This window comes from Ranitomeya variabilis, chromosome 1 (genome assembly GCF_051348905.1).
Source record: "Ranitomeya variabilis isolate aRanVar5 chromosome 1, aRanVar5.hap1, whole genome shotgun sequence".
Classification (NCBI taxonomy): Eukaryota; Metazoa; Chordata; class Amphibia; order Anura; family Dendrobatidae; genus Ranitomeya; species Ranitomeya variabilis.
Genome location: NC_135232.1, coordinates 224909088 through 224923865, shown reverse-complemented (window position 1 = coordinate 224923865; position 14778 = coordinate 224909088). Strand labels below are relative to the sequence as shown.

Below are 14778 nucleotides of genomic sequence, written 5' to 3'. Positions count from 1 at the left end.
AAAGTTACATTTCTAAGGCTTTGTGCATGGTGATGACACACTGACACTGTACGCGTTCTCATGTCTGTCTGCATCGCCCACTCCCCGCTTTATGGTTCTGTGTGCAGCATGTGGTCGCTACACACAGAGGGGGATGAGAACTCAACTCTTGCACACAGTGACACTTGTTTGCCCTCAGCTACTGCAGTGTCAATATGTGCAAAACTAAGGATTTGGAATATGCAGAGAAGAGAATGGTAATTGAGGGTTCAGAAGAGAGAGAAATGGGGTCCCCCAATCACCCCCTGTACCTCTCGAGTTCCTGCCGTCCCCTCGTGATGTCCCCCGGACTGCCGGAGTTGTCTTCTGGGAGAAAATGGCGGGCGCATGCGTATTGCGCCCGCCGAGATCTGCTGGCCGGCACCCAGCCACAATAGGAAATTTGTCATATTGGGTCATTTTGATCACTGTGATAGACCCTATCACAGTGATCAAAATAAAAAAATATATAAATAAACCCCCCCCCCTTTATCATCCCCTTAGTTAGGGCAAAATAAAATAAAAAAAATTTTCTTTAGGGTGTGAGTTGGGCTAAAGTGAGTTGCGCTTAGAATTTGGGGGGGGTTCCCACTGTTTAGGTACATCAGGGGGTCTCCAAACGTGACATGGCGCCACCATTGATTCCAGCCAATTTTGCATTCAAAAAGTCAAACAGTGCTCCCTCCCTTCTGAGCCCTGCCATGAAACAGTGGTTTATCCCCACATATGGGGTATCCGCATACTTGCTCCAGTGGTCTCCAAATATTAGTAACTGCTCAGAGATTTAGTTTTTGTTGACGCAGCTGCATGATTTACGGCTGCTAGCCAGCCTGAGTACATGTGGGGGTTGCCTGGTTGCTAGGGAATCCCCACATGTATTCAAGCTGTCCATCAGCTGTAAATCATGCAGCTGAGGTGACGAAAACTAACTTGGAGACCACCCAAGCATGCTCGGGAAAACCCGAGCAACGAGTATACTCGCTCATCACTACTTAGGAAAAATTGCACAACTACTTTGAGGGTTTAATTTCTCCTGTTACCCTTGGGAAAATAACAATTTGGGGGCGAAAAGATAATTTTTGTGGAAAAAATGATTTTTTTTTTTTAATTTTCATAGCTCTACATCATAAACTTCTGTGAAGCACTTTGGGGTTCAAAGTGCTCACCACACATCTAGATAAGTTCCTTTGGGGGTCTAGTTTCCAAAATGGTGTCACTTGTGGGTATTTTCTGTCATGTACACCCCTCAGTGACTTAAAATGTGATGTGGTCCCTAAAAAGAAAAAAAAATGGTGCTGTAAAAATGAGATCGCTGGTCAACTTTTTAACCCTTTTAATTTTGTAACAAAAAATTTGTTTCCAAAATTGTGCTGAAGTATACCATGTGGGAAATGTTATTTATTAACTATTTTGTGACACAACTCTCTGATTTAAGGGCATTAACCCCTTAACGACCGCCGATACGCCTTTTAACGGCGGCCGCTAAGGGTACTTAAACCACAGCGCCGTTAATTAACGGCGCTGTGGAAAAAGTGAATAGCGCCCCCCAGAGTCGGATTTTCTCTGGGGTCTCAGTTGCCGAGGGTAGCTGAGACCCCAGAGAACATGATTCGGGGGTTTTTTACCGACCCCCGAGTTGCGATCGCCGGTAATTAACCGTTTACCGGCGGTCGCAAAAAAAAACAAAACGCGATTTGCCATTTAATTTCTCTGTCCTCCGATGTGATCGCACATCGGAGGACAGAGAAATGTGGTCCCCGATAGCCCCCCAATACTCACCTACCTCCCCCGGTGCTCCTCGTGGCTCCCGATGGGCGCCGCCATCTTTTTCCGGGGAAATAATGGCGGGCGCATGCGCAGTGCGCCCGGCACCCGGATGTTCTTTGGGGTCTCGGCTGCCGGGGGTAGCCGAGACCCCAAAGAACATGATCGGGGTCAGTTTTTACCGACCCCTGTTTTGCGATCGCCGGTAATTAACGGTTTACCGGCGACCGCAAAAAAAAAAAAAAAAAGCGATGTCATTCTCTGTCCTCTGATGTGATCGCACATCAGAGGACAGAGAAATAGGGGGATTCGGGGACCCTGTTATACTTACCGGTGTCCCTGGGTCCTCCTGCTTCTTCTGCTGGCCGCCGGCTTCTTGCTCCGGTAAGAAAATGGCGGGCGCATGCGCAGTACGCCCGCCATGATCTGCCGGCCGGCAGAAGAAAATTCTTCCCCTTTTTTTTTTTTTTTTCATTTTGGTCACTGTGAGATCCTATCACAGTGATCAAAATTTAAAAAAAAGTAAATAACCCCCCCCCTTTATCACCCCCTTAGTAAGAAAAAAATAATAAAATAATTTTTTTTTATGAATTTCTATTTTCCAAATAGGGGTAGGGGTAGGGTTAGGGTTAGGGTTAGGATATGTGCACACATAGAATGGTTCTCTGCGGATTTTTCCGCAGCGGATTTGATAAATCCGCAGGACCAAAACGCTGCGTTTTTCCTGCGGATTTATCGCGGATGTACCGCGGTTTTTGTGCGGATTCCACTGCGGTTTTACCCCTGCGGTTTTCTATTATGGAGCAGGTGTAAAACCGCTGCGGAATCAGCAGAAAGAATTGACATGCTGCGGAATGTAAACCGCTGCTTTTCCGTGTGGTTTTTTCCGCAGCATGGGCACAGCATTTTATGTTTCCCAAAGGTTTACATTGTACTGTAAACTCATGGGAAACTGCTGCGGACCCACAGCTGCGGAAACGCTGCGGATCCGCAGCAAAATCCGCAACATGTGCACATAGCCTTAGGGTTAGGGCTTGGGTTAGGGTTAGAGCTAGGATTAGGGTTAGAGCTAGGGTTAGGGCTAGGGTTGGGGCTAAAGTTAGGGTTAGGGTTGGGGCTAGGTTTAGGGCTAAAGTTAGGGTTTGGGCTAAAGTTAGGGTTAGGGTTAGGGCTAGGGTTGGGGCTAAAGTTAGGGTTAGAGTTGGGATTAGGATTTGGATTAGGGTTGGCATTAGGGTTACATTTGGGATTAGGATTAGGTTTGGGATTAGGGTTAAGGCTAGGGTTGGGATTAAGGATAGGGGTGTATTGGGATTAGGGTTAGGTTTTGAGGTTAGGGTTGAGATTAGGTTTAGGGGTGTTTTGGGTTTAGGGTTGGAGTTGGAATTGGGGGGTTTCCACTGTTTAGGTACATCAGGGGGTCTCTAAACGCCACAGCCAATTTTGTGCTCAAAAAGTAAAATGGTGCTCCCTACCTTCTGAGTTCTGCCGTGCGCCCAAACAGTGGTTTACCCCCACATATGGGGCATCAGCGTACTCGGGATAAATTGGACAACAAATTTTGGGGTCCAATTTCTCCTGATACCCTTGTGAAAATCTTTTTTTGTGGAAAAAAAAAAAATATTTTTTATTTTCACGACTCTGCATTATAAACTTCTGTGAAGCACTTGGGCATTCAAAGTTCTCACCACACATCTAGATAAGTTCCTTGGGGGGTCTAGTTTCCAAAATGGGGTAACTTGTGGGGGGTTTCTACTGTTTAGGTACATCGGGGGCTCTGCAAATGCAACATGACACCTGCAGACCATCCCATCAAAGTCTGCATTCCAAGCGGCGCTCCTTCCCTTCCGAGCCCTGATGGGTGCCCAAACAGTGCCCTCCCCCCACATGGGGTATCAGCGTACTCAGGACAAACTGGTCAACAGATTTTGTGGTCCAATGTCTCCTGTTACCCTTGATAAAATGAAAAATTGCAGGCTAAAAAATCTTTTTTGAGTGAAAAAAAAGGATTTTTTATTTTCACGGCTCTACGTTATAAACTTCCGTGAAGCACCTGGGGGTTTAAAGTGCTCACCACACATCTAGATAAGTTCCTTAAGGGGTCTAGTTTCCAAAATGGTGTCATTTGTGGGGGGTTTCCCCTGTTTAGGCACATCAGGGGCTCTCCAAACGCGACATGGCATCCGATCTCAATTCCAGCCAATTCTACATTGAAAAAGTAAAACGGCACTCCTTCTCTTCCAAGCTCTGCAGTGCGCCCAAACAGTGGTTTACCCCCACATATGGGATATTGACGTACTCAGGAGAGGTTGCACAACAACATTTGTTTTCTAATTTCTCCTGTTACCCTTGTGAAAATAAAAATTTGGGGGCAAAAAGATCATTTTTGTAGAAAAAATGCAACTTTTTTATTTTCACGGCTCTACGTTATAAACTTCCGGGAAGCACCTGGGGGTTTAAAGTGCTCACCACACACATCTAGATAAGTTCCTTAAGGGGTCTAGTTTCCAAAATGGTGTTATTTGTGGGGGGTTTAAACTGTTTAGGCACATCAGTGGCTCTCCAAACGCGACATGGCATCCGATCTCAATTCCAGCCAATTCTGCATTGAAAAAGTCAAACGGCGCTCCTTCTCTTCCAAGCTCTGCGGTGCGCCCAAACAGTGGTTTACCCCCACATATGGGGTATCAGCGTATTCAGGAGAAATTGCACAACAAAATGTATGGTTAAATTTCTGTTTTTACACTTGTGAAAATAAAAAAATATGGTTCTGAATTAAAGTGTTTGCAAAAAAAGTTAAATGTTCATTTTTTTCCTTCCACATTGTTTGAGTTCCTGTGAAGCACGTAAAGGGTTAATAAACTTCTTGAATGTGGTTTTAAGTACCTTGAGGGGTGCAGTTTTTAGAATGGTGTCATACTTGGTTATTTTCTATCATATAGACCCCTGAAAATGACTTCAAATGTGATGTGGTCCCTAAAAAAAAAAAATGGTGGTGTAAAAATGAGAAATTGCTGGTCAAATTTTAACCCTTATAACTCCCTAACAAAAAAAAATTGTGTTTCCAAAATTGTGCTGATGTAAAGTAGACATGTCGGAAATGTTATTTATTAACTATTTTGTGTGACACATCTCTCTGATTTAAGGGCATAAAAATACAAAATTTGAAAATTGCAAAATTTTGAAAATTTTCACCATATTTCCATTTTTTTCATAAATAATCGCAAGTAATATCGAAGAAATGTTACCACTAGCATGAAGTACAACATGTCACGAAAAAACAATCTCAGAATCAGCAGGATCCGTTAAAGCGTTCCAGAGTTATAACCTCATAAAGCGACAGTGGTCAGAATTGTAATAATTGGCTCAGTCATTAAGTACCAAATTGGCTCTGTCACTAAGGGGTTAAATTTCAAAGTTTGAAAATTGCAAAATTTTAAAAATTTTCGCCATGTTTCTGTATTTTTCATAAATAAGTCTTATCAAAGAAATGTTACTGCTAACTTGAAGTACAATATGACACGAAAAAACAACCTCAGAATCAGTGGGATCCGTTGAAGCGTTCCAGAGTTATAACCTCATAAATTGACAGTGGTCAGAATAGTAAAAATTGGCCTGGTCATTAAGTGCCAAATTGGCTCTTATCACTAAGGGGTTAAAAGTACTGTTGAATTTTAAACACTCCCCAACATCTCCGCTTTGCTTTTTAGTGACAGATCTTGTAGTTTATAGGTGCCCTACAGTATCCCACTGAAACTTGTGTTCATTTTAATGACGTTGGATGCAAATGGTTAATTTCATTCTCACTTTCTTACAGGTTGTGGGAAGTGTACTTTATTTTACTAATTTCTGCCTTGACAAACTTGGGCAGCCCCTGCTGAATGAGAACCCTCAATTAACTGACGGATGGGAGGTACCAAAGTATCCTAATATGAAGTTGCATTTGCACAAATTGTTAATCTTCCTCATCACGTCAAGTTTCACCTTTAACACCTAAAACCGCCTAGATAGATAGATAGATAGATAGATAGATTGTGCTGATCTTCCAGGACCACATGTTTAACACTATGGTATTTATGTGCTTCATCTTTACTTGTCAAGTGGCTGAAAACGTTTTAGCAATTTGCAATAAAACAGCATGTTATTTCCATGTGGTTTTTCACAATGAGCGCCCAACATCTACAAGTGCTTCTTAAAAAATTATAATATCATCAAAAAGTTAATTTATTTCAGTTCTTCAATGCAAAAAGTGAAACTTTATATTATATATTATATAGTCATTACAAACTGATCTGTTTCAAGTGTTTTTTTTTTTCTGTTAATGTTGATGATTCTGGCTTACAGCCAATGAAAACCCAAAAGTCATTATCTCAGTAAATTAAAATACTTTCTAACACCAGCTTGAAAATTGATAGTAAATTCAGAAATGTATGTTCAGTGAATGCACTCAATACTTGGTCGAGGCTCCTTTTGCATCAATTACTGCATCAATGTGGTGTGGCATGGAGGGATCAGCCTGCGACAATGAGGTGTTATGTAATCCCAGGTTGCTTTGATGGCATCCTTCAGCTTGTCTGCATTGTTGGGTCTGGTGTCTCTCATCTTCCTCTTGACAATGCCCCATAGATTCTCTGATGTTAAGGTCAGGCGAGTTTGCTGGCCAATCAAGCACAGTGATACTGTTGTTTTTAAACCAGGTATTGGTACTTTTGGCAGTGCGGACAGGTGCCAAGTCCTGCTGGAGAATGTAATTTCGTTCTCCAAAAGGTTGTCGGCAGAGGGAAGTGTGACATTTTTATGGTAGACGGCTGTGCTGTCTTTGGTCTTGATAAAACACAGTGGACCTACACCAGCAGATGACATGGCTCCCCAAACCATCACTGATTGTGGAAACTTCACACTAGACTTTATGCAGCTTGGATTGCGTGCCTCTCCACTCTTCTTCCAGACTCTAGGGCCTTGATTTCCAAAGAAAATGCAACATTTACTTTAATCTGAAAACACCTTGGACCACTGAGCAACAGTCCCGTTCTTTTTCTCCTTGGCCCAGGTAAGACACTTAAGGTGTTGTCTATTGGTTACGAGTGGCTTGACACAAGGATTGTGACACTTGTAGCCCATGACTCCAGCAGCAGTCCACTCCTTGTGAATCTCCCTCAAATTTTTCTTAACCTCTTTCTGACCTCGGACGGGACAGTATATCCGAGGTCAGATATCGCGCTTTGATGCAGGGCTACGGCGGTGAGCTCGCAACAAAGCCGGGACATGTCAGCTGTTTTGTACAGCTGACATGTGCCCGCAATAGTGGTGGGTGAAATCGCGATCCACCCGCCGCTATTAACTAGTTAAATGCCGCTGTCAAACGCTGACAGCGGCATTTAACCAGCGCTTCCGGCCAGGTGGCTGAAAATGAGCGCATCGCTGACCCCCGTCACATGATCGGGGGTCAGCGATGCTTCTGCATTGTAACCATAGAGGTCCTTGAGACCTCTATGGTTACTGATGCTGGTTTGCTGTGAGCGCCACCTGTGGTCAGCGCTCATAGCACACCTGCATTTCTGCTGCATAGCAGTGATCTGATGATCACTGCTATGTAGCAGAGCCGATCGCGTTGTGCCAGCTTCTAGCCTGCTATGGAGGCTATTGAAGCATGGTAAAAATGAAAAGAAAAAAATAAAAAAGATATAAAAGTTTAAATCACCCCCCCCCCCCTTCGCCCCATTCAAAATAAATCAATTAAAAAAATCACACCTACACATATTTGGTATCGCTGCGTTCAGAATCGCCCGATCTATCAATAAAAAAAAGGATTAACCTGATCGCTAAACGGCGTAGCGAGAAAAAAATTTGAAACACCAGAATTACGTTTTTTTTTGTCGCCGCGACATTGCATTAAAATGCAATAACGGGCGATCAAAAGAACGTATCTGCACCAAAATGCTATCATATTGAAAACGCCAGCTCAGCACGCAAAAAAATAAGCCCTCACCCGACCCCAGATCATGAAAAAATGGAGACGCTAAGGGTATCGGAAAATGGCGCAATTTTTTTTTTCTTTATAGCAAAGTTTTGAATTTTTTTTCACCACTTAGATAAAAGAGAACCTAGACATGTTTGGTGTCTATGAACTCGTACTGTATGGAGAATCATAGCATGATTCGCATTTAGCATTTAGTGAACCTAGTAAAAAAGCCAATCAAAAAACAAGTGTGGGATTGCACTTTTCTTTCTCGCCTCATTGGGAGACACAGGTAACCATGGGTGTATGCTGCTGTCACTATGAGGCTGACACTATGCAAATAAAGTAGAAGTAGCTCCTCCCCAGCAGTATACACCCTCCGACAGGCACCAGGCAACTCAGTTTTTGCTTAGTGTCTGTAGGAGGCTTACCTAGATCTAACACCAGATCCGTATTTTCTTTTACAGGGATTTGTTGTGTGTATTAACCTTTTTCTCCTTTCTTTTTCAGACTCTTTCTTCAGGGTAACAGGGTGCAGTTCTTCTCACCCTGTTTTCCCCACTTTGAGCGTCCGAGAGCCCAGTGTGGTATCATCCACATTGCACCCTCTCGGACCCGCTGGGCAGGACTTTGTCCTCTGTCACCCTTTCGGGTGTTCAGGGTGACCACCTTCTCGGTGGCCAGTCCTGCCCGTTTCCCCTCCTCATCCCTCTCCTTCCAGTGACCCTCTCCCCTTGGTTAGGGGTCGACGCCATCTTCTGCGCTGGGACTCACGGCGCGGGAAGGAGGACTTCTTCCAGGATCCTCATCTCTTCCAGGGATCCTGATGCGTTCCTTATCTCCAGGTAGGGAGCCTTCAGGCAACAGTATCGCGCCGCAACCCCCCCCCTTTCCGGCAAGCTATCTCCCTGATCTTACCCGGCTGGATGTGCATACCCTTTTCAAGGGTCTCCTGCATAAGAAAGGGGGCCGCAGTTTCGGGATCGCCGCGCTTTTTCCGCCTTTTTATTCAAACTGCGCGCGCCCGCCATTTTTTTTCTCTTTATCCCGGCTTTCTTCTCCTGCATTCGGCGCTTGCGCGCCCTCTTGTGGCGGCCGGCATTATTGCGGCCAGGAGTTTAACGCTGGGGCCGTTCTTTATGCATCCCCCCTTCGGCGCTTGTGCACGCCCACAGCGTCGCGCTGTCTCAGCGCTCCTTCTGTGGCTTCCTGTTCACTGCGTGGGACGCAGAATTCTCGGGGGAACACAGGCACCGACTCCTGCGGCTGTCGCTGTCCTTCAGCAGGCTCAGCGCTATAGCTCTATCGGGCTCTACTACTCCCGGCAGTATTTCTCCTCGCCTGGACAAGGTAAAATCCACCTATGTCCGACCCCACTCCGGCCTTTGCCACTCCGGCCATCCATTACGCCTGCGCTCTCTGCAAGAAAAAGTGGGCCTCAAGTCAGCCTTCCCCTTTCTGCCCGTCCTGTGTTCCTCCCACCATCTCAGCTCCCCTGGAAGCTCCTAGGTCCCGGGATGAGTGCACCCCCCCCCCCCCCCTCCCCGGAGTTGGCTGTTGCAATGTCTCAATCTGTGTCTGACCTGACTAAGGTGTCTCAGTCCCTGGTCCAGGCACTTGAACGTATCCCGCTTTTCTCTAATGCCACCAGTGCCATGAACACCTCACACGGCGATTCGCTCGCACCTGTCCAAGACCCTCACAGAGGCAGACCGGACAAAGGAGACAGGAAAAAAAACCTTATCTAGATCCTCTTCCAGTTCCCCTGACCACATCGGGATTCCCCTATCTGTCCGTTCCCCTTCCACACAGGCGGACCTCAGGTCTGACGTAACCTCTCAGTTGGAATCTGACTCGGATGCAGATCAGACTTCCGGAACACAGGACATGGTCGATGGCCTTATTTCAGCTATCATTCAGACGCTTGATCTTAAGGAGGATGAGGCAAGCTCTCAGGACGTCTCCGTTGCGTTTAAACGAATTAAACGTCCCTCTAGGGTTTTTCCTAATCACAAGGAGTTTGACAACACTACCTCCGCTCACTGGGAAAACCCTGGTAAGCGTTTCCCTGGCAGGAAACGGCTAGACGTTTTATACCCTTTTCACTCCGACCTAGTCTCCAAATGGTCCGAGTCTCCTAAGGTCGACCCGCCCGTGTCCAGGCTATCCTCGCAGACAGTTCTGTCTATCCCGGACGCGGCTTCCCTTAAGGACCCCACGGACAGACAGATCGAGGCGCTAGCAAAATCGGCATTTGAGGCCTCCGGAGCCTCCCTTTGCCCTAGTTTCGCCACGTCATGGGTAGCCAAGGCTGTATCAGCCTGGGCCAAGACCCTGCGCAGGGACATTTTGGCCTCTGCTCCTGCTGAGGAACTGTCTGATTTGGTGGATCAGATTTCTCTGGCAGGAAAATACCTCATGAATGCCTTCCTTGATGCAGCGGCCTGCTCCACCAGGGCTAACGGCAACATTGTGGCCATTCGCCGGATTCTCTGGCTAAAGGCGTGGAATGCTGACCGCGCCTCTTAAGAAATCACTCACTGGTCTCCCTTTCCAGGGTTCCAGACTCTAAGGCACGCAGCCAGATCAAATGATCTCGGACGCTACAGGTGGTAAGAGTACCTCCTTACCCCAGTCCAAGCCGAAACGTCCCTTCAACAGGAGGGGCCCCCAGTCCTTTCGTCCCTTTCGGTCCTTTACCTCCTCAGGAAACCCCAACCAGGACCGTTCCTCCTCACAAGGGGACCGAAGAAAACCTTCTTTCCAGTCCACCACCTGACAGCACCATTGGAGGACGTCCTTCTTACCCTCAGTGGGACAGGAACAACAAGCGGTTAAAAGGACCCTCCCCACTCCACCCACCAGTGTTTTTCCTGTCCCACTGCGGATAGGAACGGCAAGCGTGTCCTGCGACGGTGCTGTGCAGATGGTGGGGATCTGGGGGCCCAGCCTTTCCCTTCCCCGCCGCAAGATATCTGCGGCTGATACCTGCTATGGGGGGTCCCTCAGCCTCCCCAGTGTAGCGCTGCTCCTGGGGTCGGGTCCGCTTCCTCCTCATGGGGGCTCTCGGTCCAGGTGCCTGTCTGCCGGGGGGTGAGTGCGGCGGCCGCTTCCAGCGTGCGGCCGCGGCTTCTCCGGCGACCGCTTCCAGGCGGCCGCTTCCGGGTCCAGCAGCCGCATCACTTCCGGCCGCATCACTTCCGGTCGCGGCCAGCGTGGAGGATGGCGCCGGCAGCAGCGTCGGCCTGTGTGAGGGGGGCACAGTGCGGTCACCGCAGCGGCGGTAAGGAGGGCAGGATCAACCAGGTAAAACCTATATAAACTCACTAAGGGGGTCTGTATGCCGCCGGCCATCCTGACAAAGGAGCACTCGGCTATACGGTTAACGTTATCTTCACTATGGAGGAGACTGCCAGACCTGAGGGGACTGACCAGCTTCAGGGGCACGTGAGTGGGCTATGTAAAAGCCATACTACAAAGCTCACCCCTCCCCCTGCTTCCCTACTTACGTACCCCACACATATCTCTATTTATCCTAGGCTGAGCCTCCCATTCCCACAGCTGAAAGGAAAAAATCGGGGAAAAATAAATGCCCAATATGTGCCACTAAGTTTCCGGAAAATTGGCGGAAACCATTGTGCAAATCGTGCACATCCAAAATTGTTGGTGATGAGCAGACTGCGCTACTATCCAGTATGAGGACCATGATTCGACAGGAGGTTCAGGCTTCTATCTCAAGCTTGAATCTTCCCCAGGCAACTCAGTCAGAACCGCAGACTTCACGGAAGAGGCCAAGGGAGTCTAGCCCCTCTTCCGAGGGTGAGGTTTCGGAAGATTCTGACCAGGAAGAAAGAAACGGATCTTTGGGCAGAGGGAAGAGATATCTCTTCTCTGCAGCAGACACAGATGAACTTCTTTATGCTGTGCGTAACACCATGCAGTTACAAGATACGCCAGAGGAGACCTCGATCCAGGACGAGATGTTTGGCGGATTACATGCCCAAGTGACAAAAGTTTTTCCCGTCAACAACCACATCCGTTCCATGATCCTGGAAGAATGGCAGGAAGCGGAGAAGAAACTGGTGATACCCAGGGATTTTAGACTTCGTTTGCCCTACAATCCAGAGGACATTAAAGTGTGGGATGAAGTTCCCAAGATTGATGTTCCACTAGCAAAAGTGGCGAAGAAGACCTCAATCCCATTTGAGGACTCCTCCGCATTAAAAGATCCTATGGATCGTAAAGCGGACGGTTTGCTAAGGAGAACTTGGGAGTCCTCCGCAGCAATAATACGGGCCAATATAGCGGCAACATCGGTAGCCCAGTCAATGCATTTATGGATTGACGATTTGGAGGATCATCTTAAGGCCAAGACTTCCAGAGATGTTATCCTTAAATCCCTGCCGTTGCTTAAACTCGCAACAGGCTTTATGGCGGACGCTTCTGCCGAAGCTGTACGTTTCGCGGCCAGAAGCGAGTCTTTTGTCTAAAGCGGCCAGAAGAGCCATATGGCTAAAAACCTGGTCTAGGGATCTCCAGTCAAAATAAGTTGTGTGGAATCCCATTCTCAGGGAATAAAGTATTTGGGCCTATTCTAGACGACATCTTAGAAAAAGCCTCAGATAAAAAGGGATTCCCTGAGGAAAATACAAAAAAGTACCAGCCCTTTCGTAGGTCCCGACCTAGTCAGAGGACAGACTACAGGGGGAAAGGGAAGACTGGGAGGTGGTCTTATCCCAAGGGTGGAAAGAGCAGAGACTCCATCTTCCCAAGTAGAGGTACATCAAAGCCAAACAAATGACACGATGCCTCTTATAGACAAGGACATGGCGATGTGCACCCTAGACCTAAGCAATGCATACTATCATGTCCCGATACGTCTCCTACCAAAAATTCCTGAGATTCGCCATAATGAACAAGGGGATAGTACATCACTTCCAGTTCAGATGTCTCCCCTTCGGGCTTGCTTCGGCGCCCAGGATTTTTACCAAACTGATGTCAGAAGTTGTGGCCTATCTAAGAAACCAGAATGTGACCATAGTACCATATCTGGATGACTTTCTGATAATGGCGAAATCAGAGAAACTCCTCAGAATAGACTGCAGCTTCACTCTTTCCATCCTACAGGAGCTGGGGTGGATTGTGAACTGGAAGAAATCCTACCTGGTCCCAAATTCCAGAATAAAATTTTTGGGGGTGATGTTAGATTCCAATCTAAGAACATCTTTTTTACCAGAAGACAGACAAGAGGCCTTGATCAGGCACATTCATCAGTTCAGAAGAAGTACCCCCTCCATAAGAGAGGCAATGAGGATACTTGGCTTCATGACCGCATGCATACCCTGTGTGAAATGGAGCCAATTCCACTCGCGGGAGTTACAAAGAGAAGTCCTAGGATCCTGGAACAGGAAACAGAGCTCCCTAGACAGGAAGATAGTTGTGTCTCTGTCTGTAAAGAGATCCCTAGCCTGGTGGACCACACCGGGAAACCTGAGAGAAGGAGTTCCATGGATACTCGATCCCTATGTTACGGTTACCACAAACGCCAGTCAGTACGGATGGGGCGGTCATATAGGAAGAACATTCTATCAGGGAGAATGGACCCCTCAGATTGCCGCAAGATCATCAAATTTCAGGGAGCTGTATGCGATCTGGAAAGTGTTGTACCAGGCCCAGTCACTGGTCCGGGACAGACACGTGAGAATGCTGTCCGACAATGTCACAGCAGTGGCATTTCTGAGGCACCAGGCAGGTCCGAAGCATCTACCACTGCAACACTTGGCAGACCAGATTTTCAGGTGGGCAGAAAAATTGGTCAAATCCATCTCGGCAGTTCACCTGGAAGGCGCCAAGAATCAGGTAGCAGATTTCTTGAGCCGAAAGTCTGTACATCCTGGAGAATGGGAACTGAACCCAGAAGTATTCAGCAGTCTATGCCAGAAATGGGGAACACCTCAGGTGGACCTCTTTGCCACCAGGTCAAACACAAAGGCCAGAGCATTTTTTTTCGCTCAATCCTTTAGACGGAGCCACTGCAGTAGACGCCTTGTCTCAGTATTGGGGAGAAGGTCTCCTGTATGCATTTCCGCCTCTTCCTTTGATACCGAAGACCCTCAGGAAGATACGAGACGAAGGAGCAACCGTAATCCTGGTGATTCCTTTTTGGCCAAAAAGAAGCTGGTTTTCTCTACTATCCAAAATGTCAACAGAGAAACCAGTCTTATTCCCGAACAGGCAGGACCTTCTTCTACAGGGGCTGGTGTTCCACAAGAATCCAGACTCTCTTCACCTATCTGCTTGGATCCTGAACGGCAAACCCTAAGATCCAGAGGCCTGTCAGAAGATGTCATTACCACACTCCAGGCAAGCAGAAAGCCGGTGACTTCGGCCATTTACAACAAGATCTGGAAGCAGTATTGTTCCTTTTTGGGAGGGGGTCCTGTGGATACTTCGAAACCAGACATTCCCAGAATACTCGATTTCCTGCAACTCGGATTTGACAAGGGCCTTCGGCCTAGTACTCTAAAAGTACAAATTGCAGCACTTAGTGTCTTTTTTGATACATCACTAGCCTCCCATCCCTGGATAGCAAGATTTTCCAGGGCCACGCAGAGAATGAGGCCACTTGTGAGGAAATCAACTCCTCCTTGGGACCTAAAACCTGGTCCTTAACACTGTATAAATTCCCGTACTTACTGTCGGAAGATATGGACATAGCCAATCTCTCCTTTTAAGACTGCCTTCCTAATTGCCATCACATCAGCTAAAAGGCTGGGGGAGATGCAGGCTCTTTCTATCCAGAACCCATATCTTCAAATCTTTGACGACAGAATAGTCTTTAAACTTACCGTATATACTCGAGTATAAGCCGAGATTTTCAGCCCAAATTTTTGGGCTGAAAGTGCCCCCTCGGCTTATACTCGAGTCATGATCGGTGGTGGGGTCGGCGGGTGAGCACCGTCATATACTCACCTGCTTCCGGGGCTCCTGTCGCCCCCCCTACACGTCCCACGGTCTCCGGGTGCCGCAGCCCCTTC

At 47.3% G+C, this 14778-nt stretch overlaps 1 protein-coding gene across 2 annotated transcripts in view; it reads left to right on the top strand.

The window, feature by feature from the left end:
• Positions 1-14778, top strand: part of ZCCHC8 (zinc finger CCHC-type containing 8) — a 99165-nt gene that overhangs the window by 33426 nt on the left and 50961 nt on the right. For both annotated transcript variants that reach the window (XM_077293158.1, XM_077293157.1), the window contains exon 6: positions 5600-5703. In XM_077293158.1, coding sequence (XP_077149273.1) covers positions 5600-5703 — 104 coding nt within the window. The remainder of the gene's footprint in view (positions 1-5599; positions 5704-14778) is intronic.